The 27,703-nt window shown below is 43.4% G+C and overlaps 1 protein-coding gene across 16 annotated transcripts in view; it reads left to right on the forward strand.

The window, feature by feature from the left end:
- Positions 1-1,377: 1,377 nt before the first annotated feature.
- fnbp1b (formin binding protein 1b) overlaps positions 1,378-27,703 on the forward strand; it is a 49,688-nt gene continuing 23,362 nt past the window's right edge. For 7 of the 16 annotated variants that reach the window (XM_030354020.1, XM_030354029.1, XM_030354031.1 and 4 more), the window contains exons 1-5: positions 15,421-15,540; positions 16,485-16,600; positions 20,899-20,955; positions 21,359-21,506; positions 26,922-26,984. In XM_030354020.1, coding sequence (XP_030209880.1) covers positions 15,469-15,540; positions 16,485-16,600; positions 20,899-20,955; positions 21,359-21,506; positions 26,922-26,984 — 456 coding nt within the window. In that variant the 5' untranslated portion in view covers positions 15,421-15,468. Of the gene's footprint in view, positions 1,684-4,360; positions 4,550-14,500; positions 14,920-15,418; positions 15,541-16,484; positions 16,601-20,898; positions 20,956-21,358; positions 21,507-26,921; positions 26,985-27,703 lie in introns of those variants that run through there. The other 9 variants (XM_030354019.1, XM_030354024.1, XM_030354022.1 and 6 more) reach the window with 6 other exon arrangements.

A 27,703-nucleotide genomic window follows, 5' to 3' on the forward strand; every position in this document is an offset into this window, starting at 1 on the left:
TATTATGACTACGCCTACCTGTGACCAGAGGTGTCAAGTAATTAAGTACAAATACCTTACTTAAGTAGAAATTTTGGGTATCTATACTTTACTGGAGTAATTATTTTTCAGCCTACTTTTTACTTCTACTTCTTACATTTCCACGCACCTATCTGTACTTTCTACTCCTTACTTTTTAAAAATGGCCTTTTACTCCTATTTAATTTCGGCTTGTTTTTATTCCGCCAGGTTAAAAAAAAAAAAAAAAAGCTATAGAGGTGTGCTGTGTGTGTCACTAATTCACAGATGGGATAAATGCAGAGACCAAATTCCTTGTATGTGTCAGCATACTTGGCAAAAAAAGCTGATTGTAATTCTATAGGCCCCTGTGGCACGGCCTACGCTTTTGTCCTTAATGGCATTTTTTTCCCCTTGCATTACTTTTACTTTAATACTTTAAGTAGTTTTGAAACCAGTACTTTTATACTTTTACTTAAGTAAAAAGCTTGAGTTGATGCTTCAACTTCTAGAGAAGTATTTTTAAACGCTAGTATCTATACTTCTACTTGAGTAATGAATGTGAATACTTTGACACCTCTGCCTGCTGCGACTGAGGAGGAATCGTTAAAAAATATGTTTTCAGTATATCGCTTTAAATATCAATCACTAGAGGGCGCCATAACATTAATATTACTATCGTACTACAGAGTCGTATGAATCTAAAAAGACAGGTCCCGTAGTTGATGATAGACAACTCATTTAGATCTATTTAAATGATCAAGATGAATAGTTACGTATCAGGACTTAAGGACAAGGTCTTTGGGAGTATGCTATATAGATTCTGGTCCATCCACAATCCTACCAGGTAAAAACATCTTTAGAGGAGCACCGCCTCTCTCCTAAATAAACCAATTTTTCGTGGATGGACTTTTTTGCGCAAGCATTTAAGATATGTTGCATTGTAATTATGATTTATATGTCACGGCAACAAATCAAATAACAACATCTACAACAAAACAAAACATGCAACCATGCGGCTGCAAACACCATTCATGTAATGTGAATATAACGCCATAAAATGTCCTGCAAAAGGAAGATCTGTAAGACCAATGATTTGTGCTTGTTTCCTTTCTGATAAAGGGTTTAGATGACGCATATCTGTGGACACCAGAAACCAGCGTTGTAGTCTAAAATAGAAAACAAATGCAACATCAATTCAGATAACATGCTGACATCATTATAGTGACAACATTACATGCACGACGCTTCTCTTATCAGTAGACCTACATGTGAGGAGCCGCTCATTTGCATGTCACTGGGGCCACCCCGCAACGACTCCCCCCCCCCCCCCCCCCCCCCCCCCCCCCCCCCGAGCCATCCCTCCACCCCGCCCGTTTTACTCTTCTCGCTCTTGTGTGCAAGCGAGGGCAGCTGTCATTGGGCGCCCGCTCACTGCATATAGACACCGTGTGGAGAGTATTGCTGCAGCTCCTGGCCATCTTGTATCAGGCATGATGATGAGGAGGAGTTGAACGAGGAGGAATACAACAACAGAGATAAGGAACGACGCTCGCAAAGAGGCGAATACCCCACTAGGCCAGACCTATCACATGTGCTGCCGTCGCTGCCCTGAACAACCCGTCTCGCTGTGGATTATTGGGAGGAGACTGGACTGAAACCATGAGCTGGGGGTCAGAGCTGTGGGTAAGTGCATTGATTGATTTTCGTCCGCTTTTTACATCGAGATGACGTTTGAACGATAATCTCTAGCCACGGCTCCAAATAGCCTAATTACAAGTGTCGTGCTGCTCCAAGTTAACCCTTGAATATCCGTCACGTCCGAATGCATTCTACACGGTGGTGGGGACACTCGGAGTTTACATGGTCGTTTTTACACCAAAGCGTTGATCAATACTTAGTGACCCCTTCCGACTCCTATAAGGAGGCGTGTTCGTTGTTGTGGTACAGCTCGGCACGACCTCCATGTTATACCCTGAGCCACACCGTTCGGACCCTCTGCGTTGGCGGTGGCTCGCATTGTTTTCATTATAATGTTCATTTGATGACGACACGCGGAGGTAGCGCAGGGGCACGCCCCTTTCCACAGTACGCCATCGGACGCAACGGGGATAGCCTGTCATTTTTTGATGTTTCACGTTCAATCGCGCTGGTGTTTGTGTTTCGCAATGGTCTAAGGAGCAAGGTGTTTCTAATGTGTGTGTGTGTGTGTGTGTGTGTGTGTGTGTGTGTGTGTGTGTGTGTGTGTGTGTGTGTGTGTGTGTGTGTGAAGCAGATGTTTGCAGAATAGTCAGGGTTCATTGCATACATTCCAATGATATGAGGTCATTTTTCTCAACTCACACTCAAAATAGGCATCTAATCTCGTTGATATTGGCTTTGATTAATGGTGGAAGAAGACGCTTTTAGACACACACACACACACACACACACACACACACACACACACACACACACACACACACACACACACACACACACACACACACCAGGTCGTTTGAGGTATACTATGGGAAGAAGGAGCATTACAAGACCGAATTAAGCCGTCTTTAAGACATTCTAATAAGCAGTTCCCGCCACTGGAATTCCTCAGGTCTGGAATTTGTTTCAGGTCATGCAGTGACTTTGTTGTAAACGAGCCACTGATCATGGATTATCTATAAATTATACACATGTTGGCAAATTGCTGTGAAAAAAGTGCTTATGACAAAGCGCTGAAGATATCTGTTGTACCCACCATGTTTTTTTTCAGAGGTATAGGCCAAAATGGTGCCGGTGAAGCAGTGTGTATGAAACCTTCCTTAACGCTTTAGAGAAGTCCCACTGTCATCATGAAGCCCTGCCCTCTGCAACGTTTAAACTTGGGAACATAAGTTTAACTGGGACAATGATTACCTGTATCCAATCGCGGGACAAGGTAAAATTACTCAAAGAAAGAAAATATTATTAATTAAAGACATTGTATAGAGGTATTATTTGAGCGTGTAAAAAAAAAAAAGAGAAAATATGGCAAACCCATAGTTGGCAATTTGTGATTGAAATGCACTATGATAATATTTGCTTTGAGTTGACTGTGCCTGCCTCTGTGTGAGCCAATTAAAAATGTAGACCACTCCCGAGCCATTTCTGAGCCAATCAGGGTATCTCTTGCATTTCAGTTGCAGGTGTGTGAATTGCGGCCCTTCTCTATAACGGAGAAGCAGCGAGGGAAGGAGCAGGGGACGTTATTTTGTTGTGTCCAAACCTTGCTCTCCTCCGCTTTTTCTGCTCTCTCTTTACAACTCTCGAGTCTCCCCAACAGCAGCTTTTCAAAGTTGCCAACCTTTCTGATGTATCGGTGATCCTCCACATTTGTCGTACTCATTGAGTCTCAGTCTCAGAGTGTAATAAGCCACTGTTAAACAAGAATTGATAGGGTCTCAAAATGTGAGTAACAGAAGCACAGCACTGATTACAGTATTCGTCTCACTGCCAATGGCAGTCATGTGTTTGGAATGCGTGTTGCAAGGTTGTTCCACATTATGATGTTGCCCAATATTACAAGCAAGGACAATGCATCATGTTTTGGTGTTCTTTTAAATTTTGTAGTTGTAAGTTGTAGTGACGGTGAGTTGTGACTTTGGGCAATGTGATGAAAATTGCATAAAGTCAAGTGTGTTTTCTCAAATTCAACGTGGAGGTCATTTTGAAACATGCTTGCTTACGACCAAAACAACCTAGCTGATGATATGGTGCTATTTAGCAAGCCTCATCTCTACCGGATGTCATGAAAAGAAAAAGGTTTTATCTTTTTTCTGAAGGAAGTGGGGGTCAAGCAATACTGATGTAATGCTTGGGTTAAATTTTCTGAAGTAATATGTTTTTATTCTACTTTAATCATGCTTGCTGTTAGGGCTGAACATTTTGGGTGAAATGTGTTAATGTTAAATTAAATCACCGTAGCACTGCAGGGCTGCAGAGGTTCCATTGACCTGCCATCTTTTTCTCCTGACTTAAGAAAACAAGTTTGTTTCAGTTTGGTTATATGCTCATCTTTTCCTTTAAGAGTTCCTTTGCAGTCTTATTTTCTCAACCAAATAAGATACTCTGTGTCTTTGATAGACATCGGAAACAATTCCATGTAGGCCTCCACAATAATATATTTTAGTAGACTATCTGTCCCTGAACAGGATGTACAAATGAAGCCATGGGCAAACTCGGAAGTGAAGCCTGGTGAATCATGCGACTGTTTTCCAATGAATAGAAGGTCAGGAGAAATACAACTAAAAACTCTTTCATAAGTACTTTCATTAAGCACTATTTTGCCGATGCGATGATTTCAAGGCTTAAGTGCAGTGGCTTCTGGGTTTCACTTCTGATCTTGTTTAGGATTTAGGAGGTGTAAGTTTGTACCAAACAAGCTAGAACAAGGACAAGGACTCAGCTTGTGTGTCCATTACATGTTACAGTCCCTAGAGAGGAGACACACTAATTCTTTTTGTTCTGATTATTTTTTAATCAATGACTGAAGATGGACAGATCTGACTTTTTATTCAAAGAGGTGTGCCTTAAGGTGAGTTGCAAACACGGACAGCCTCATCCTTATTGGTTCTTCATTTAAACTTATTTACGCTTTTATGTTAGTTTAGGTTGAATAGTAATGGCTTTATTTAGGTTTTTAGTAGTTTCTCTGAGATCATACAGTATGGAACAGTTCCAGATATTTGCTACACAAGCACAGACCAACCAGTTTAACCAAAACCTTCAGGGTGAACTTACTCTGATCTACCGACGGCATGTTGTCAGATCTGATTCAAGGCTTGTTTGAACATTAAGCAATATTACGTTCAGTTTCCTCTCATTTCTGTCATATACACCCTCGCCATGGCCCACCTGCCCTCACCGCCTAGCCTCACTCTCGCTCTGCTCCCTTGACATTTTAAGAGACATGATTGAAACCTGAGCTAGCTAGTTTCCCTCTGTCAGTGAGTTGGATTCAGTGGGGGTCACAACATAAGAGGTACCCCGACAGGGGCCCTCTGTCTTTACTGAATCCTCACTGGCCTAGTCCTGCTTACTTTCAGTGAATCATGTTCTCCATTCTCTGGTGTTTACTACATATAGTAGTGGGCTCCTCTTTATTCACCTGCATCTGGCACAGCAGCGAGTGAGAGAGGGGGAATAAAAGACAGGAATTGAACCGTGGAGAGCAGAAAAGGCCTCGCTTCACCGATTGAGGAGGAAGGCAGCAATAAGACACTTTATTGCTTGCATCATTATGGGCGGGGGAAGAAAAACAGAATTATGAATTAAATAGGCTTTATTGATTTTATGGTTTGATTCTTGCATGGCTCTTTTTCAGGCGTCATCATTCAGCTTATAACTGAAAATTTCTGTGAATGAATAAATGTAATGAAACAGTATTTACAAAACGTTGCCAAGTGCTGTGAGAAATTGGTTGACAGTATAAAGGGTCAACACAGCAACACAGCTGTCTCTGGGCTGTGTTCCCATTCCAACAAAGAAACTATAATTTTGAGTCTCTGTCCATAGTTAGTGACTCATTCCTATGACTGAATGCTTCAGCCTTTAATCTTATAGAATATAGAGTCACTTCTCTGTTGTTTGTGAGGATAGCCTTTAATGAGCGCTGTGCCACATAAATAAATGGGTCTTAGAGTCGCAATCATACTATTCTGAAGGCGCCCCATTGCTTCTGATTACTGATAAATCAATGAATCCACCAATCCGTCTGTCTGTCTGCATGGCTGGCTGTCTGAGTTGCATCTCATGACTAGGACACAAATTACACTTACCTGAACTTTTCCTTTTAACTGCTAGAGCTTTTGAGGCCTCCCAGTTCCACATTTTCTAACGGCGATGCAACTGTTATTTCCTCTAAAATAGACAGCTGAAAGTGTCCCTGCCTGTTAATGTAAAACATGCACTATGTTTTTATATTTTATACATTTAAATACTTTTTCAAATATTAATATTGTATTTTGGAATCTTCTAGGCTAAGCTTCATACATATCTCACTCCACATATCTCGATTAAACCTGATTAATAGAGATAGACAAACAATGTGAGTGACCTCACTGTGTGTGTCTACCATAAGGCCTTCTCTATTACCACGGGTCAGATTGTTTCGGATATTATTTGCTATACTAGGCCTACTGATTTATTACCTCTCACAAGATAAGCTGGCTCTTGAACTCGTCAAGAATGCACTAAAAGTATATTTTGGAAAACAATGATACAATTTGATCATTTCAAAGCATTTCCCTAGAAAACTAACAAGGAGTGACAAAGACACAGAGAAACAGAAAATCCAAAGACGTTCAAACAACAACAATGTCTTTAGAAGTCGTAAGCCTGAGTAAACACATCTATAAAGGGACAGAAATATGGCATACTCTCACTCACGGTGGAGATTTTTCCCTCCCTTGAATTCTTCGTTCTTAAGGGATACCAGATGTCGGCAGAGGTAAACCATGTGCACCTTTCTCTTTAATTTCCTGATGAATTCAAGACATCTACCATCATTTAAACCGAAGAAGCTGACCTTAGCTTTAGAAGTAGCCCTACATTCAAATCAGCCCTCATTGCTCTATCCAACTTTGTCCCCCTTTTGTTTCTTATAATTTCCATGACTAACAACCTTAAATATCTGGAGTCGAATGGGTCTAATATTCATACAGCTTGGCAATTAAGTCAGTCTTCCTCATGGGAATGTTTTTTTAACAACAATAGCATCAGGCTACTAGCATAATTAGCTGATGTGGTCACAGAAACAGTTAGGGTTGTGTGTTTGGAAAAGTGTTGCTCCATTACTTCATAACAAAGTGATTGGTATACAATCAAATTAGAGTGATACAAAAAACAATGTAATATCTTATCTAACATGCTTGGTTTCCCTGATTTCCCAAAAGAGAAGGATTGTGTTCTCAATATTTTTGAGAATGTATTACATAAGAATTAAACCACTTACTTGTTTTGAATCCAAAATAAATAAGAAAAAAAACACAACCCCGAAAGCATTTTGACAGAAACAATGGCCAATGTGTGCATGGCCCCCTGTTGCCAGGGGGAACAGTGGGGTTTTATTGGTCGGTTGAACTAGTTTGAAGGAAGGTATACTAATCTGATTAGCAATGGCTTCAAATCGGCTCCTCTAATCCCACAGCACATGCTGGTGCAAGCTAAAGGCTCCAAAAGTTCCGTACTGGATACAACCTTTTCTTTGAACTCTCATCGTTGTTTGGTTCTGTCTGACTGTGTTTGGATCTACTCTTTGGAAAGTCTTACACCATACACCTAGAGTATTCTAATATTCTGCCCATTCAAGACGGACCTCCTGATCCGTTATATCTCGATGGATTAGGATTCCTGAGTGCTTACGGTTTTGCATTGGGCCACTGCAAGAACAAAACAGTGAAGATGTTGCGTAGGAAAAGTGAGTTTTTCGTTTTCATGGACAGCGTTCGTTCGTCTAGATCTGAGCCCGTTGAGGAGGACAAGTTACAGTTGAGTCCGTTTGACGAATATCTGCAGGTGCTACTTGATATGAAGATCACCAGCAATGTAAGTAGGAAGCAAAGGAAGCACCACTTGATTTTAAACTAAGGGACCGTGTTTAAGATGTAGATTGCTAGAACTAATGTTGACTAATGTGACTATGGGGACTATTCATTTAACTGTGTTATTATTAATAAGTCAATTAATCACATAATGTTTCTGTATTATTATTATTGGTAACTTGATATTTGTAGTTCATATGAAACCCTGAGTGTTTACTATGAATACAAGGCTGTCAATAATAATGATAATAACAGCTTAATACACATCTTTTCACCTTGAGCAACTTATAAGTCAGAAAGTTACACATCCTTCGCAACACCTAGACACATGATTTAGGTAGTAAGTAACACATGATGACGCAAGGGCGTTTATGAGGCTACCAGTGTATAGCTCCCACTATGGTTAAGCTTTAAGTATAGGCCTAATGCCTGTTGTATAGCCAGTTAGCCTAGCCTACACTGTTGCTCCAAGCGTGGATGACATGTTATCGTCAACCTGCTACTTTAATCCAGCTACTCTACTTTGAAATGTGCCTCTCTGCTGCTGCCAAACTGTCTTTACGAGCCTCGATGACCGAGTCGATGAGCACCCTTTCCGCTGATCTAACTCACAACTGTGATTTCCTGTTGCGTATGCGAGCTACAGGGTGTTCCTCCCACCCGGGGAAGGTTCTGACACACACCCCACTGAGCTACAGCTCCCACTGAAAGGCACAGACCAAAGGATTTGTATTTTATAACCCACCAACCCAACAGGCAGGGTTTGTTGTCCGCTAGGCACACATGTATATGAAGGCATGGTATTCTCTCACAGATAGCATACACAATACACTTGTATGTTTGTGTGTGTGTGTGTGTGTGTGTGTGTGTGTGTGTGTGTGTGTGTGTGTGTGTGTGTGTGTGTGTGTGTGTGTGTGTGTGTGTGTGCATGTGTGAAATACACACGTAAATGTCAGGGCAGCTGTAGTGTTATTTCTATTAATATCTTCATGGCATGCGTACACGCTCCAATCCAAAACACTGCTTGGTTCAAACGTGAATCATGAGATGCACACTGCGGGGTATGGTGTTTGTGTGTGGTGTTTATGTATGGTGTGTGTGTGTGTGTGTGTCTGTATGTGTGGATGGTGTGTGCGTGTTTCTGTAAAAATCCACGTATATCTACTTTGGAATAGATTTGACATAAGATCTTTCCTACATGGTAAACATGGACATTTTGAAGTTATGTTTTTGCAAGTAGTATTGATTGATTAAAGTATTAATGAAGGCAGAACCCATATAGTACGGTTGGGAATCAATATTTTTTTTTACTTTTCGGTTAGCAAAACTGATGGCAGTTTGTAAGGGAATTGATACAAGGTGAAATTGTAACAGTTGCAAGAGAATAAAAGATTCGGAATCACAGCTTGAGCGTAAAGCGATTGTTCGGACAGCCGTATGCAGGGGGTCTTTAGAGGAGAGGGGTCTTCAGATCCTAGCTCAGTGTCACACACACACACACACACACACACACACACACACACACACACACACACACACACACACACACACACACACACACACACACACACACACACACACACACACTTTTGTAAAGCTACTATCCGATTCCAACCGTCTTACGACGATTACAGTCCGTGTCGCCGTTGTTCTGTGTGTGTGTATGTGTGTGCGTCTAGCCCAGGGTCTGCAGAAAGTCCTTTGAGGCATTGTTTCATCCCACTGTCTCAGACAAAGCCTTCTGTGTGTTCAAAACATCGTTTGGCTTCACCCCCAAATATTTGTTCTTGTAGTCAGACGCCCACTGCTGCGAGCCACTGTAAAGTTATTCAAAGACCTACAATTGGAGGGGGGGGGGGGAACCAAAGTGGAAAGGACCTTCTTGAAATCACAGTCCTTTATCTGCTGTTATCTACATTGTGGTCAGTAGGAGAGAAAACTTCATCACAGGGTTTTCTGTGAAAGGCCAAGGGTCAAGGGTCGCAGGGGACCCCTGATGGCTCTTCATGGCATGCGGTGTGGATTTAGCATTATTGGAGTTCTCCCCTGAAAACAATCACTCTGGTTGTTTCTGAGATTGGCAGTCCGCTCACTCCGCCAATGAACAGGGCTTCAGAAACCTAATTTCGAAGTCTGAGGACTGCGCAAGTCGGCGCAATGTAAAAATGACGTCATCCCGGCCATGGCTGACAGTTGGTACGGTGATTTGGGGCGTTGTGCAACAAATCACCGTATGAACCGTGCGCCCTGGCCGGGATGACGATAAAGATTCGACCAATGAGAGCCCTGTGATATTACTCTGTTCTTTCTCCTTAGTTTGTTCGTAAGAGGTTTATTTAAGAAGACTACATCGAGTTAATCTATGCTCTCATGGCTGCGGACAGTTCTATCTGACTGAATCTCTCCAACCTTCTTTCTTGACCCACCATAAGGGCCCGACAAGATTGGATGAATGGCAAAGACCATTCAGATGGCTTCAGCACAAGACCATCCCTCCCCCGACCAGCACCTCCTCCACCCTCCCCACCTCCTTAAGCCCATTATCCTTGTTCCTGAGGAAACTCATTCAACCCTTGATGAAAAGAGGCGCGGGCCGTCTCAATAGCATCTATAGTCTTCCATGGCCTTTGTTCTCCGGACGGCTTGACATCTGTCTTGTTCTCTGCTCCGCGTGGACACCTCACACATCTGCTCCGCTGCCTACTCCTCCGTTCTCGTCTTCTAGTTCCTCCTTTAGGAGGCGCCTCCCTTCATATCTCATCCACATGTTCCACACAGGTTGGATTTATGGCTTTATTGTCTGTGTCTCTTTCTGTCTGTCTGTGTGCGACTGTTTGGAATGGGGCTGTTTCATCGCAAATCAGTTTTCCGTCTTGCACGTCCGCAAAGAGCTGCATATTTCAACTTCCGCGTTGCTGCTCGGAGGCGTCCACGCCCCCTCTAGCCTGTCAGTGGCAAGATGGGTTTTCCTCCCAGAGAATAGCAACGGGTCACCCTTCTTCATGGTAGTTTGCGGCAAGCATCTACTGATTGGTCCAGGGTGGATCATGGGTTGTTTTGGTTTTCTTTGCAAATCAAAGCTTGACTTTTCACTTGTTTACGATATACCAATCGCTTTTCAGCAGTGCATCTGAATGATTTTGGTGCGCCACATGTATTTGTTTCTTTTTCAACATATTTTCGATGGAGCGAACTCTGTTTTTGCGTTTCAGTTTGTTGAGTTGCTCGCCGCTTCGGGTTTGTGGTTGGAAACGCTACACTGTCCCCTTGTGGTCACGTTAACTTCACATGGCATCTCCTCACAACTTTGCGAACGTTGGGTACGCAGGTGTGTGAATTAAGCTTGTGGTACTCGTTTTCCTATGTGCCCTGTGTTGAAGGAATCTATGAATCAAAGGACTTCTTCTGTAACAAGAACTGAGTAACATGTATTTGCAAGTCGTTGACATTTCAGTCTTTCCCATACATAGACCATTGTGTGGCGCGGCGCCACAGAGTCAACATCGAGCGCCACGAATTGATTGTCTTTTTTTTATTTTTTTTTTATAACGTGATTTGGAAATCTAAAAATCGTTCCGTCCATTCATCTCTGCATAGCACTCGTACTCCCTGTCATACACACACACACACACACACACACACACACACACACACACACACACACACACACACACACACACACACACACACACACACACACACACACACACACACACACACGGAGCGAGAGCGACGATGCTAACACATGAACCCACCGATGTCACCCGTCGCTTAGCAACCGGACACGCTGGGGTTGATAAGTTACCGGACTACTGTAACTACTACGGAGTGATAATAACAAAGACGTGAATCAGGCAATAAATCCAATTTCCTTGACAGCGGTAAGGTTCGGTGTGCATTAAAGTACAGACGGAGTGGACTCTTACTCTCCTCCACTCTTCTCAACTGTAGACAATGATGAGTGAAGTCAGTTATAGGAGAACTCCAACAAAGCACACTTTTGTAGTTTCTGTTAAAAAACAAAACAGTAGAGTCAAAGAAGAAGATTCAGATCTTCTTAAGTATAACTTATTGTCTCCATCTAAGGACGATTCACACAAAACAACGTCTCTCCTGTGTATTGTTATGCATACAGTGTAATAAACTGATCTGAAGGGGTCTGCATATTGATCGGAGAAGGAAAAAATAATTCTCTCCTGGAAAGAGAATTCCAGGGGAATGATTAAAGCTAGGGTAGGCAATTTATTTCAAATTTTCTTTATGTCATGTTCCTTGAAATTCTCTTTGCGTCCCAACAGCATTCAATAAATCGCTCTGACAAAAAATTGAAAAAGAAAATCAGCTTCTTTGGCTGTCGCAGGCTTGTAATAAGCCTGTCCAATTCAGCCCTACTGATATGATTGGATGGCTTTCCTGTCTGTCTACGGTACCTCCCTGTCTATCTGGGCCCACACTGCCCACGACCGGGGTCTTCCACAAGGCTAGGCAGACCTACTGCTATAGTAAGCTTGTCTTTTTCCAGGCCTACCTGGTTAACCAAATTGTCTACCCTTGATTTCAGATGTGTTTATGTAACCCTTAGTCATCCAGATTTAAAAAACCCTTGTGGTTTGGAACCTGTTTACTGCAGTGCCACAAGTAGTACGGTTCTCCACTGCCTTCTCATTCAAATAGGAGGACTGGAAACAGACAGAAACATATTTCCCATGGTGTCAGTGTGTCACAACGTTCCTATATGACAAAATGATCATGCTTAAGATCAAGAGTATCTTAGAGACTCATTATATTATGTACTTGTAAAGTGGGATGGTTTTCTGATTGGTGGAAAATGAATGCAGTGAACGATTCCGGTAATTAACACTTTTTTTATAGGACAGAGATAAGAAGACCATATCATATGTATATTGCCTTCCTCTGGTCACCAATGCACAAGTGTCCATACTGCATAAAACACTGCCAATATATTGAAGGGAGGAAAAGTGCAATGGTGTGCATCTGAACTGCAGATCAATAGCACCTCAGTCAGTATGGCCCAAATGAGGATATCCCATCTGGAATGCAAGCTGGATATACTGCACATTTTGCTGGGGATTAGCAGGGAATCAATGCATTAAAACAAAGTAATCTCTGCCACCATTGGGTAAATGAAGGAGGCAGCCAGCAGGGACATTCACATATCATTTTTTTCTTACAGATAGTAGACAACATCCATTGCGTCGCCATAGCCAAAATGGTTGCTCTATTTCAAAAGGTTTCTCATTTCCTGAAGCAAAACAAACATATTAGGCTAAACAACCTTAGTTATTTTTTTACCATGTCATTTGTTTCTAAAAGTGAATGGGATGTGTGCCCTTTAATAACAAACAGAGCCTGGCTGGTTCCTCTGATGTAGGGGCTGGGCCGGGCTATCCTGTAGGAACAAGGTCACAAGCGTCACAAGGTCATAGAGCATAGGCCCAGCCCACAGCCAGAGCCTCATACTGGGAGGAAGGAACTTCAAACAGTGACTGTTATTATAGCCTACATTTTCTCATTGTGGTAAATCTTCCACGAAATGGAGAGGTGGGAGTGGAATAATCGTGTTCCTGAGATTTGTGGAGGTTCTGCAGCCATGCTAGTGGCGCAACCCTCTTAGAGCTGAATCGATTCAGTTAAAGGGAGTTTAGGAGTGAGCAAAATGTGTCGACTACTAGCCTAATTCAATTCCCAAAAAGCCAATTGTGTTTTCTGCTTCTTCATACTCCACAAATGGGGCTGGATGTTGACAGATTGTTCTGCTATGCAACACCACTGAAATAGATCACATTAAAACGTCTACAAAGACTTCATAAATATTCACAGATTTTGCAAATATGGTGCAAAGAGATTAAAATGTGTTTAACCACAGAGGAATTAAGAAGAAATCCCCATACAACCTGAAAAACAGCAGTACCTTTACAAAGAATGTTGCCTTTTTTCCCCTTGTTCCCTTTATTAACTGTGATTAAAGTATAGCATTTGCTTTCTTCCGCAAATAATATATCTATTACGTCCACGATTCATACCAAATGTATTTGTGCAGTCCGTGTGTCTTATGATAAATGTGAAGGGGAAGCTTTTGTCTTGTGACAGCAACCACCCATCAATCATAGACACCAGCTGCAGCGATATGTTCTCTGGTTGCCCTCCCACCGTCACCGTGACCTCACCCTCTTCTTGCGAAGCTGAGCTAGTAAAAAAAAGAGGCAGATACACTCACTAGTTGAAACTCATTGCATCCAAAACGTAGTTCTGACTAAATATAAGAGAAATGGAGGCTACAATTTTAATTGTGACACCAATGTGGCATCTTGCTAGGCTGCTCGTTTTTAATGAATAAACATGCCTAAATAAGTGTTTTTACAATCATAAATTAATACATTGTACTTTTTATATGCTGAACAATTGTGTACAGCATTTAAGAAAATAACACTTAAAAAGTGGCTACTTCAAACCCTTGATGTATCCCAAATGTCTATGCTAAGTCCTTTCTTGAAATACTCTATTATGGTTCATAAATTATGAATAACACCCCATTTAGACAGGGCGTTGGCTCTGTGTTTTCCATTTTAGTTGAAAAGCCATCTACTGTACAATACACCATCTTATATTCAGTGCGACTCCAGTGTGAGGTTCAGCGGTAGATTTCAGGACAGACCCCTTGTTGCTTAAATAGTTACAATTCGCATAGCCCAGTGAAGAGGGTGATTCCTAGTTTAGCCAGCTAACAATACAGGCTGCGTGGGCGAAGCTCCACATCCATCCCCTTCCCCTCTAATCCCCACCTCTGCTCCCATATCCACATATTCCAAGGTCCTCCCACTCCGCCTGTTTTGATTCTCCCTCCCTCCCTCCCTCCCTCTCTCCCTCCCTCTCTCTCTCTCTCTCCCAGTCATTTGTCCTCCTCACTCGATCCCCACTCACTTCACCTCACGCCTCACCAAGCATTGAGTTCAGATGCTGGGAGGCAGCTACGACCTCAGATGCATTGTTTTTCTGCGTGCACGCGGGTGTGTGCATTTTGTCAGTGCTGCCATTCTCTCTCGGATTCCCACTGCTTCCAGACCTTCTTGGATCGATGGGCGTAATGCGCTGCGGCTGCTAAGAGAGTGTAGGAGTCTATAGGTGCATGGAATATAGGTCTAAACCAAGTGCGCCCTCGGAGTCTTCGGTCCTGGCTTCAAATTGGATAACCCTGGGGGATACTGTCCTGTGGAAATCTCGTTAAACGTATAGATTCCGTCTCCGTTGAGGAAAAGTTTGGAAAGTTTTGGGGGAAATTGGATATTGGCACTGACGATCAAACTGGGACGAATCACGTAAAATGGTGCTGCCGCAAAAAAGGGTAATGTGAAATCATCTGTTTTCCTTAATGCAGTGAGCTGTGTGGAGGGTGGGGTAGAGGGCTGTGTCTGCATGGTAGGGGGGCTGTCTGGGTTTAGTCATGTGTGGGCTGATTGTAGCCTGTTTTGGTTCAGTGAGCTATTCTCTGGAGATGACACCTGGCTGGGATAGATCCACATTGTCTCATTATATGTGTAATATTGTTGGTAGACATATCTGATACTTGCTAATGTCTGTCTATGTATTAATACAGCAAGCCAAAGGGTTGGCTGGTTCAGACTCAAGCCCTTCAAGCCCTATTTTAAGGTGAATGCCGTTGGTTATCATCAGATAGTTCTCGTGATGAGCTCCTGACTATGTTCTTCAAGTGAAAAGACCTTCTCAATCAAAACCCACTCATCATTGTTCTTTGTGTTTATACCGACCCTAAGTCATGCATTATGCTAATCAAACCCACTGTTTTGGGTAAAAACCACCACCCGCCCCCCATGAAGGTCTTCCTGTGTCTGTCTGCCTTCCTGTGTTCACATCGTTAGAACAGTAAAGTAATATGCAACAGTTATGTTTGTTGGACTGCAGAATGATGGAGGAGAGAAAGGGGGACTGTTGGATCCACATCAAGGTTATCATTGTTGTTGTTATGCATTTCAGAGTATTTTTTGTTTGTTTAATATCTTTTGTTTAGTATTATTATTTTGTAGAGTATTATTTGCCTAGTCATACATTTTCATAGATGTGATTTAAAAGCTTTTATGGGCTGGTTTTTAAATTAAGTATCTTGCTTGGTTTTTACGATTTGCATTCAGGTGCTTTGAGTTGTGTCTCTGATGGCCGTTAATCAAGCATACAAGCATTAATCATCTTAATGAGGTGCCTAATATGCAAACGTTGTTTTCATTTCACACAGTTCAATCAAACATGAATGCAAAGGTACAAACAGGTGCAGTTCTATTTAAGTGCTGTCATTACAAATAACCTTCAAAAATATGTGTTGGACCCAAAAACGAATTAAAGCAATGATCATTGAATGTGTGATAGTTGTAACTTCTCTTGCTTTGAACCACAGATTACCTGATTAATGAGATGAATAGATATTGGCAAATTTAGTAACTTCTTAAGAATAATGAGGTCGCTTTAACCTTTCATCATTTGATCTGTTGCTTGCAGTCACAGGAAGTCTCTGTGAGAGTGCTGTGACCATGAGGCCTACCTTGAGACTTGCTAACACTTAAGAAATCCCTGTTCCACATGTACAGTTGCAAGAAAAAGTAGGCCAATTATTTGTAAAATGGCCTTGTATTTTAGAAGTAGTTTACTTCCCTTTTTTTAAAGAGTGTAACCAACCTCAGACACTGGAAGAAGGTATTAGCAAAATGATTTTGGTTTCACCTCGTCAGGATTGTTGAACTCATGCAATTTCTAAATAATCTCAGTTTGACGCAATATAATTAAAGTGCGTGGGTGGTCCCAGGAACTGGAAGAAGTTGGTAGCAAAAGGATTTCGGTTTCACCTTTATTTTCATCCTCATCTAAATTTAACGCATTGCTGTCTTTTCCTCCTTGCAGGATCAGTTTGACAACTTGGAGAAACACACACAGTGGGGAATCGAATTTGTCGACCGGTACTCTAAATTCGTCAAGGAACGATCGGAGATTGAAACCAGCTATGCAAAGCAAATCAGGTGAGAAAATATATTGTGAATTCAAATCAAACAAAATCACCATACATCATGACGGATGGCTTTAATTGCCATGTGTTGGTTTTGTTTTGTTGTACAATGTTAAATATATGGCAAAATATGTGGACATCTTTTGCCGTTTTCTATTGTCTATTCATGCATCTCTCGTGCATGAAGCCGTCTGTTCAGGTTGTTGGTTTCTGCGGCAGGAAAGAGGATGTGACAGTGTGTGTGACTGTGTGTGTGTGTGTGTGGGGGGGGGGGGGGCAGAGGGCGGAGCCTGTGTCTCTATAGAGATTAGGTGTCTTTACTATCAAACACAGCGCTGACCCATTTTTTTTTATCTCGTCCAACCAGAAGGGCCTGCCCCGCCCCTCACTACCCATCCCCCCACTCCCTTCCCCTGCACACTTCATCCTCGTGCTCTCACGTACTATTGGTGCAAACCCAACCTATACATTGGAGGAAATAGCGCGTGTCGGAATCGTACTCCTCTGCGAGAACGGTCCCAGCCTCAGTGTAACCCCCCCCTGTTCATCCTCCAATCAACCATCATCGGATGCTCCCAAATCCAAAGAGCCAAATCTGTAGTGACAGTGAGCAAGATAGCTCACGCTTAAGTCTGGCCGACAACCCGTTTATAGCGGCTCACCATTACCCATCCGCCTTGTAAAAGCCCCGATGCCAGATGCTCTGCAGTCCGAACCACTAGGCTCTAGGAGATAAGGTCTGCCTGACTGTACAGAGTTAATAGGACTAGCCGTCTGTGTTTATAGGGGATATGTTCTGCACAGATCACAGGTCCAGCATACCCATTATCCGTAGCCATTAATCTGACAGGATAAGTGTATCGTTTATCTATCTACTTTATGTCTATATGTATTGAGAGAGAGAGAGAGAGAGAGAGAGAGAGAGAGAGAGAGAGAGAGAGAGAGAGAGAGAGAGAGAGAGAGAGAGAGAGAGAGAGAGAGAGAGAGAGAGAGAGAGAGAGAGAGAGAGAGAGAGAGAGAGAGAGATTCTTTCCAATATTTAATAATTTAAATGTGCACACATGCACAATTGTGTGAAAATAAGCCTCAAAGCTTACTGTTGCACAATTGCCAGCATACCACTGATCCTAGATGTGAAGCCTACAACATTGTCTCTTGTTACTTTTGAACAGCCTATGTCTCTCCCCTTTCAGGTATGCTAGTATGTTTGGTAGCCTCGACCATTTATGTCACTCAGGGCATTATTGAACCGCTCAACAGATGACCTGACCCTACACCAGCAGTATTGACTGGGCTGACACAGAGGGATCTATGACCAATCATATATTCTCAAGCCAAACACACACATAAACTGCTGTCCACGCCTAGCCTTATCTAAATCATGTATTTGATGCTTTTTTAGAAATCTGAGTGGGGGGGGGGTAGCTTATGTGGAGGCGAGAGGTTATTAGGTTTGCGTTTCCTCACACAATTCCCATCATTGTTTTCTCATTCTTCTGGATCAATCATCCTCTTATCCATTTAGCAAATTAAATCTGGGTTAATCTAGCGTGCACACTGGGGTCTATTGAGCAGAGGGCCTGTGTAGATACGAGCTAATAAACACGAACCAAAACAACGTTTTCAAGTGGACGTTATGTCTTTCGTCATTTTTCCTAACGATAATTCCTATCAGACCTCAAAGGTCCTGAAAATAACCCTGATAACTCAGTATTTTGTTCAGTAAACAAAGCCAAGCACTAACAGAACACATTGTGACAAACTAGCTTTTCCACATGTATAAATTAATATTATATCATAAAACCCTGATACTGGCTGTGACAATAGACCAAGGGTTAATAGCGTAATATCCTCCTCACAGCGGTGTGGTGGGACACCGCTGTGCTGTAAGCCAGTGATGCTCCGTGCTTCAAGCAACGCTGCCTCCCCCAGATTCCAGCCGGGCATTATTCACAGCCAGCCATATACCCCTGGTTACCTCTGACGTTGTCTGCATAGCAACACCAGAGACCGTTAAATAGGTTAGAGAACGGTGTGCACGGCGATGGGATAAAGGAATATCTAGGACACACACACAAAAATAAACAGATACACAATATTTAAAACATCCATTTAACCTGTCATGTTTTAGTCCCGGTGTGTACCGTTGATTCTGTAGAAGGTTTAACGGTTGGTTTTTCATTTGAATACTGGTTGTCTATGTTTATTTTGTAGAAGTCTTCTTTTAAGTCGGCTATGTAGTTCTGGGGCTAAATAAAGAGTGCACATTGTGATTGTTTTGCAGTCACACAGACGTAATAAGAGGGTTAAAAAAGAGAGCAAACCTGCCTAGCAACAGAGCCGTCCCCCTGGTAGAAACTGCGAGTCATTGGAGTCTTTGAGCGTGAGATGGACAGCAGAAACACATTAGGCCTTGTCATGTGAATAATTGACTGGTGGAATTAAAGGGGCGCTGATGCAACCCGTGTAATACCCTGTGATTTCAGACCCTATTAGTGGAGGCTCACCAGGTGAATTTACCTGCAGTTTTCTTCACAGGAAAAGTAATATGGAAGGCAGGCAAACCACTAGTGCTTCGCTAGGGAAAAACTAGCAAAGTCGTTCATGTTGGGGTGAAATGTTTCTGCACCTAAGAGGCGGATCGGTTTGTACACACTTCCAAGGAGCCCTTGATGCAGGAACAGAAACATGTTAATTCATGCATCCTGTCTATCTGTCTGGTCTGTTCCAGTTTCTAGGCAGATGGAATAGATTTTCCTTTGTAGGTCAATTGTGTGTGTGTGTGTGTGTGTGTGTGTGTGTGTGTGTGTGTGTGTGTGTGTGTGTGTGTGTGTGTGTGTGTGTGTGTGTGTGTGTGTGTGTGTGTGTGTGTGTGTGTGTGTGTGCACGGCTGGCTGCGTGCGCGCATGTGTGTGTAATGTGTGTGTGTGAATGTGTGTGTCCTTGAGCCAAGCGAGAATGCATGATTTTACGCATCAGGCGCATGTGGGCCATCATGTGTTTTGCCTTCCCCTGTTTGCGTGCAATCAAGTGGCTATTAACATTGACAACTTCCCGGCATCTTTTTACGATCCCTCAAACAATCGAAAGAGTGCTATCTGCACACACACGCGCGGTTGTGTGATGCGCGTTACTTAGTCAGTGATGAGGGTGTCAGACAATATGTGGTGTGTGAGCTAACATGAGCGTTTACACCTCCTACAACAAATCTGTAAGAACCCGGAAGGAATGCATTGCAGCAGAACCAAGAGATGATGACTATCCCCGTAGTAAACCCCTATTCAGACCGATCTGGTCGCCTGCCACTAGAGCACTGGTAAACCTCTGCTCTGCACGTCCGTTGTCCCCGGCCGCACTCGATACCTTGTTACTACAGTCAAGCTATACACTGCGTCCCGACACATTTATCGACATGCCCACAATGTTGACCACATGTTGCTGTATAGAGCAGTGGTTTTCAACTATTGGGGCATTTTGAGTGGGTAGCAGAGCATACGCCAAACCGTGGTGTTTAGAAAGAAGTCCATGAATGAACCAATGTTTCATTGTGAGTTCTTGTTGCAATGGCTTAGTTTTTCATTGAGTCTAGCCATCATTTTTGTTCGCTCAATGCTTTTATTATTAAATTACAGCATTGTTGATCATTTGGATATAGATGAATAAATAACAATTGGGGTAATGACTTAAAGGTCCCTTGACATACCACCAGGTGTGAGTGTGATTAGCCTTGCAAGCCGTTTTAAAAATCTGCCCCTTATGACATCACAAGTGGGCATGTCCACCTGTATGACAGATAGATGAGCTACGTCTGCTACAGTCCCCTGGGTACTAGGCTGGTAGGCTGGTAGACTGATCTATCCAGCACACATCTAGGTAGACATGCCCACTTGTGATGTCATAAGGGGCAGATTTTCAAAACGGCTTGTAAGGCTAATCACAATCACACCTGGTGGCATGTCATAGGACCTTATTTGACTAATGAGCGGTATGGATCCTCTCAACTGGCTGGAGCAGTTCAGATCCAGTGGTCTAGAAGAAGCTGATGTTTCGATGGTTCTCCTGGCTGATTGTGCAACGGGAGCCTGGGTCAATAACTGATTAACGGTGTGGGGATAGAATTATGGAAAGGTGTGGTGATATAATCATGGTGAACATTCCGGAATGGTTCCTGCTGATACCGGTTGTCAGGGCTGATATAAATCTCTCTCTGCCTTGTGAAGGATACAAAATGGCAAGTTAGATCAATGCATGCACATGTACGATGAGACAAATAACTTTTCTTTTTTTCTACTGTTTTTTCTTTTCTTCCAGGAATCTATCGAAGAAGTATCAACCCAAGAAGAACTCACGAGAGGAAGAGGAGAACAGGTATAATGAGCAGCAGATCAATACCCTCATGTTCTCCATCGCTGCAATAAGGCTGACATTAGAAGACTTTCGTTGATCACCAAAAGATGAATCAATATGTTTCATAGATTCATAATTGTAGTCATTTATCAACAAATTATGACAGTTGCTGCTATCTTGAATAATGTGAATGCTATTTTTTCTACAATTCATATATTTAATATAATGAATACTTGGGTTTGCATGGACTGTTTTGGACATAGAAAGATAAATATAATAATCAGTTGATTAATGAATCATGAAACAATGATTTGTTTTTACAGAGGTCATTTATTGAGGTATTCTCCCAGTAAATCGATCGTAACATGAATTACTAGTGTCGTTGTCCACTTAACAGCTGACATCACTTCCTGTGTTTGACCAGGTACTCTTCCTGTCGAGCCTTTGTGTCCACCCTCAATGAGCTGAACGACTACGCCGGCCAACATGAGGTCATCTCGGAGAACCTCACCGCCAACATCGTGGCTGAGCTCGCTCGCTACCTCCAAGAGCTCAAGAGCGAGAGAAAGTCGGTGAGTCGACCAATCACTCTGGGTCGTAATACCGCAGGCTTTTAGCAAAACGGCCGACAAACGTCTGGCATTACCGGTAATGTTCTGCGTCAAAGCCTTGTTTGGACCACTTCCTCCTCCCCCTGCCGAGTCTCTGAGTGTCTGTGCTTCCCTCTGCCAAGGGAGCGCATCCAGTACTCCACAAGTATCAGCAGGTCGCATGATGTTATTCCCAGGGGGAAGTCCCCAGATCACACAAGGGTGACTTATCCCCTGATCTTACAGGCTCCCTGCACACTGATGACCTTTCATGGCCACAAACAGACACACAAAGGCCTGACAAAGGCAGACAGGATGTTATTGTATGGAACAATATCAGGGTTTATTAAATCATTTGCTAAACAAATGGCTAATGATTTCATTACAGCATTTATGTAAGGGATAATGCCAGACGAGGTGTCCATTATCAGGAATTAATGGGTGAGGCGGAGGCCATTAATTCCTGATAATGGACACCTCGAAGGGCATTATCCCGCTTATACCCTCTTATACCACGGTCACCACGGAAAATAAATCAAGACCATTCATTTATCTTTTCATGCGTTTTACAATCCAAATATAACGTTTTTCACAAGCCATAACTTTGTTTCCCTGGTAACGCCTGAGGGTTTGACAAATTCCTGGAACAACCATTACCCTCCAGTAAGGTTCTTATGCAATGGATCGATGTTCACTACTCCAGTAATTAGGACGGACCTTAGCTACGACTTAGCAACGGGAGGTATTCTAGTCCGCTCAGCAATGCGCCAAAGTGCTAACGTTATGCATTGTACATATTTATAATTAGAAATTCGTCCCAGCCTTTATACCACTGTTACTCCTGGGTCTATAGCATATAACCGCATTGTCTGAATACAGTTTAATGCATTTTTCACAATTTACCAGCAATCGTTTTGAAGGCTGAACAGACAATTTGACTGGATCTACTTAGCAGGTGTCCGTATATCAGAATTAATGCACAGACCGTGGTATAAAGTGTATTGAATGTGTTCTTTTGTGATATATTGGGTAGAATAATGAATGAGTTGAATGTGATAGTTTACAAAAATAACTTGAAAACTCCTTGAAGTTCTCCAAAGATAATTGACTCATTGGAAGGGGCACTTTTCACTCTATTGCATTAAGCAGCTCTATTGCATTACGCAGATGAGGGAGGTGGAGGAAAACTATATCAACAGCTGCAAGGGGCAGAATGACTATGCACTCGATTAATTCATGCATAAACGCACACACAGACACACACACACACACACACACACAAACTCACACACACACACACACACACACCGACACACACGCGCACGCGCACGCGCGCACGCACGCACGCACGCACGCACGTACACACGCACACACACTTGGAGTGGGACAGATCCCAACATAACACCACTTCCAGGCAGATTTATCTTTCCCCCTGGCATGTGATGAACATGCCGCTCTGTCCAGTGTCCTGATAAGGCCGGCCCCAGGGAGGTGCTGGGATAGTCAGCTCTTATGTCCTAAGGCCTCACCTCTCAGGCCGCAGGATGCCAGATTCCACCCCCTCTCTCCCTCATCTGCACACTCATTCACTCCTCCAACAGGAAATTCCCCAGTCTCTCTCTTTTCCTCTGTTTTAACGATTATAAGCCAGGCCATCTTTGTTTCGTGTCACCTCTCCGGTTTCTCTCATGGTTCATGGAATTATTATATAAGCACTGTTTCTGTCAGTGTAAATGATATATTCACTGCTAATTAGTCATTGTTTTGAGCATTTTACCCAAAGTGACTCATAGTGAGTACAGATATAGCTCTTAAGGAGGCGGGGGGGGGGGGGGGGGGGGAGTGGGAAGTTTATTTTTTTTGTTGTCTTACTGGAGTATTTAGCAACACGCTAGCTACTAAATTATCCTTTCTACTAAAAGTTAGCTAATACGGACTGTAGCAACGCTTGCAGCAGTCGTCCTATCGAAAGCTTGTGTTCCGGCATAAATCCTCTCCTTCCTTATCTCCTTATGAACCATTCCTGAGAACTCACATTGTCACGAGGGCAACATGTATTAAACAAGAGCTTTTCTCCCATCACACTGCTATCCACGTAATGCTCTCTTTGTATTGACAGTTTGGCTGGGACAGGAATATGTTAAAAGTATGAACGACCATTTCTCCTCCAGTTATCGCTCAGATTGCGCTTTTCTAACCCGTGGCCACTTAAAGCACTATACAAATATTGCCTTACAATCACCCATTAATTAACACACACATTCAGACACATTCAAACGCATTCACACACATTCACACGCATGCACACACATTCCCACACAGACGGCGGTGTCAACCATGCAAGGCAACAGCCAGTTCATGGTTTGTGCCTTTGCTCAGGGACACCTCGACACTCTAGCTAGGAGGAGTTCTGAATGTAGTCTATACACAGCGGTTGCAGGCTGGAGAGGGACGGAGGGTTGGCGATGCATGGAGTCCCACTCACCTGCCATGATGGACTCCTCAAGATTTAAGGCATAAAGTTTAAGCAGAAAGATAAGAGAGAAAAAAAAGATTGTTTTCAACAAGGCTGTGTAGGAGATACACTAAACAAGTTTTCGAGCACCCTGCTCACGCTTAGCGGAGGACCAGAGAATGTGACTAGCTGTGCCGGCCACAGGACTCTGAGAATGTGTGCAGCAGAAGCTCGAGGGCAGCTGTTTTGGGGTAGGTTTTTTTTGTCGAGGACGGTTGTCCAAGCCCGCCGCATGAACAGGGTTTGAAATGTTGTTATGGAGACTAATATTTATCTACCTAACAACGACATCACTCTTTCGGGTTGTGTGTGTCAGGAAACCACACACACACACACACACACACACACACACACACACACACACACACACACACACACACACACACACACACACACACACACACACACACACACACACACACACACACACACACACACTCTGCAACTCTCGGGGTGTCCACAACGCACCATCGTTCAAGCTGTGATGTTTAACCCTTTTTGGTTTCCATAATAACAGCCAATTCTTCATCATATCTTGGCTATTGTTTTATTTCCATGCGGCAATATTTACTGAATTTCTTCTAACTTTAGGCCAAAAGAATGTTTCATGTCAGAGCAAGATTCTCAATCGCCTGTTCTCGTTGAAGGCTGAAATACTTCCTCTGAAACACATCCACCGCTTCCCATTTTTACTTTACTCTACAAGCTTCCCCTGTCCCTCTGGGGAAGTGAGAGACCACTCCACTCTCACCGTGGCCCGTCCCCCTACGCACCCCCCCCGTAGCTCTCTGGTGGCTCGACGGCAACTCTCACACACATCGGCCTCTGTTGGAAGTTTAAACACCAATCACTGCTCTTCTTGTCCTTTCTCTGTGCGTTGCGCCATTGAAAGCATCCGCATCCACTGGGACCCAAGCAGCCGTCTTTTCTGGGCTCCGTTATAATAGGCCGGGCCCGTTTTCAATAGTTAGAAAGGACATCGATATTCTGCTCAGCTACTGCCACTGGCGCAGGCCCGGCCGGGTAACCAAGGGTTACGCTGTCTTCCTCAATAGTCTCTCTTGCCAACGTATGCATGGATTCTTTGTGGTGGTCTTGATTTTCAGGATGATAGGCACATACATACACATCCATTCATTATTCATCATTGATTTGACGATGATTGATCGGCTATTATATAAAGAATGTAAAACTGTTTGTTGAGTCCAACAAACTGAAGTCCCTTAGAGATTGTTCCCAGTGTCCCAAAGGACCAAGTGGTCTATACTCACTAACCAAGGATTTATGGCCAAGCAAGGAAACCACACAGTGTTTCTTCTGTGTGCCCACACACAGCTGCTGCCTCGCCCTGGGCAGTGTGTGGCACGCCAGGCTGGGCTAGCAGATCTAACCCTTGCTCATCCCCTTCTCTTACTGGATCATGCTATTGGACTCCTATGTAATGCACTTATTTGCATTATTCTGTTTTCTTATTAGTTAAAGTTAGGGTCGGCATTTTGGAGGAACCAACCAGAGGAAGCTAGATTTGAAGGTATTAAACCGAAATATCTGACTCCTCCCATCAGGCCTCATTCCAAAGCCCCTCCCCCAAAACACATGACTAGGTCGCTAGCTTTAGCTGTCTGCCTAGCCTTGACTCCGGTAAAGCCTAATGAGTTTGTTATTGCAGAATTATTGTTTGAATTCTGTTCATTGATTGCAGTCGGAATTTCAACAGAATTTCAATACATATGACAATAAATGCCTCTAAAAGAAATCGCCTACCCTAGCTTTACCACTGAATCCTAGTCTAGGGCCTTGCCTGGGCTCATTGAAAATGTAGCAAGTAGTTTGCATCCACCTGGTGAGATAGAGATTCATCTACATTACTTTGACAATGCATAGGGGGTAGTGTAGTGGCTGGGATCTTTCGACCCCCCCCTGAATGTTCCAGTGCCCAGTGATCCCCATGGTCCGCAGTGTGCCCACTCTACCTGGTTCTCTATCTATAAGTTCATTGCACGCCACGTGTCCTAGTGCTAAATGACTGAATGCTCCTAAGTACAACATTCTGGGCCTAGTGTGAAAGGTGGAAGTGAGGTAGAAAATGGTTGCGGTGCAGCGACACGGAAAGTACCAGAGCTGTAGATAAGGGTAACAGGAAGTCAAGGGTCCCGGATCATTAAACACAAAACCATGGTGACAACCGTGACACACAGTGGACTGGTCTGTTCAATGATGGATGAACCAATATCAATTAATCCAACGCAGTAAATAAAGTTAATACGTTAATAAAAAGGGAGGCTGGCTTTATTTGATAAAGTCGACCTCCACTCTATATCTATACTCTCTGTTACAGGAAGGCTTCGGCACTAGGATTATACAATTGACCTGTCGCTAAGCTCCGCCCTTAGAACGCAGATGAGCCAATGACATTCCAGACTTAACTAAACTAAATCAGCTCGGACAACTCCATTGAAAACAACAGGGAGGAGGCATAATATAACAATATAATGGTGGATTTATGTTGTTTGTGTAAAAATAATTAACATGGTCAAACTATGTACTAACACGGACAGTCGGTATCCCGAGAGGCTGCAGAATGGGCTTCATTTCATCCCTTTTCCCAAGCCAATTATGAGTCAGTCAACTATTAGTGTCTCAATGTGTGAAATTCAGAGTCCAGGAAAAAGCATATTTCACAGGTTTGAACTCCCAGGTTTTTGGGTAGCAAACACACACACACAGGCAAATCCCAGAAACGTATCATTTTCAACCCACAGAACCCTTGATATCCACCAATGCATCCCTTTAATCTCTCTGTCTCTGTCTCTGTCTCTGTCTCTCTGTGTCTGTCTCTGTCTCTGTGTGTGCTGTCTCCCTCTCCCCTCGGTGGTCTGCAGCACTTCCACGACGGACGCAAGGCGCAGCAGCAGATCGAGAGCTCGTGGAAGACGCTGGAAGCAGTAAGTCACACCGCCTGGGGAAGGTTCTGGAATTTCCACCTGTTTAAAGTGCAACAGAAACACTGCACAACTCCTTATCGGACGCGATTGACAGTTTGGTTCCGTTTAGTGACTCCAAACTGTACCCACACTTTACTCATACCAAGCAAGCAGACCCCCCCCCCAAGCCCCACCCCATGTCAACCGTGAAGTAACCGACACGCACGTCAGATATATACATTTGTTTCTAGGAAGTAAGAGATTTCACAGAACACCACAACCCTCTTCTATAATCTCTGCCTGGTCCCGCTCCAAGCTGGCTGGGTGGTGGGCGGGGTCGAGAAAATGTGTGTGTGTGTGTGTGTGTGTGTGTGTGTGTGTGTGTGTGTGTGTGTGTGTGTGTGTGTGTGTGTGTGTGTGTGTGTGTGTGTGTGTGTGTGTGTGTGTGTGTGTGTGTGTGTGAGAGATACATAACTGCCTTGGGGGCTCAATGATGCCATTGTTGGTCAGCCAACTCAGCCGAGGTCAGAGTGCACACTTGCCCAACAAACAGTGATTGTTGAGTTGGAAGCAGAGAAGAGGCTCTGCTGGCTGTTTGAATGTCCCCCCCCCCCTCATCCCTCCTGTATACAAATAGCCACTATGAACATTAGTTTAATCTTCAGGCTGAGGACTGGGACACAGCCCTGGGGTGGGGGGGTTCTGTCTGTGATAAACACACCACTGTCACACACACACTG

This window comes from Gadus morhua, chromosome 4 (assembly GCF_902167405.1).
Source record: "Gadus morhua chromosome 4, gadMor3.0, whole genome shotgun sequence".
Classification (NCBI taxonomy): domain Eukaryota; kingdom Metazoa; phylum Chordata; class Actinopteri; order Gadiformes; family Gadidae; genus Gadus; species Gadus morhua.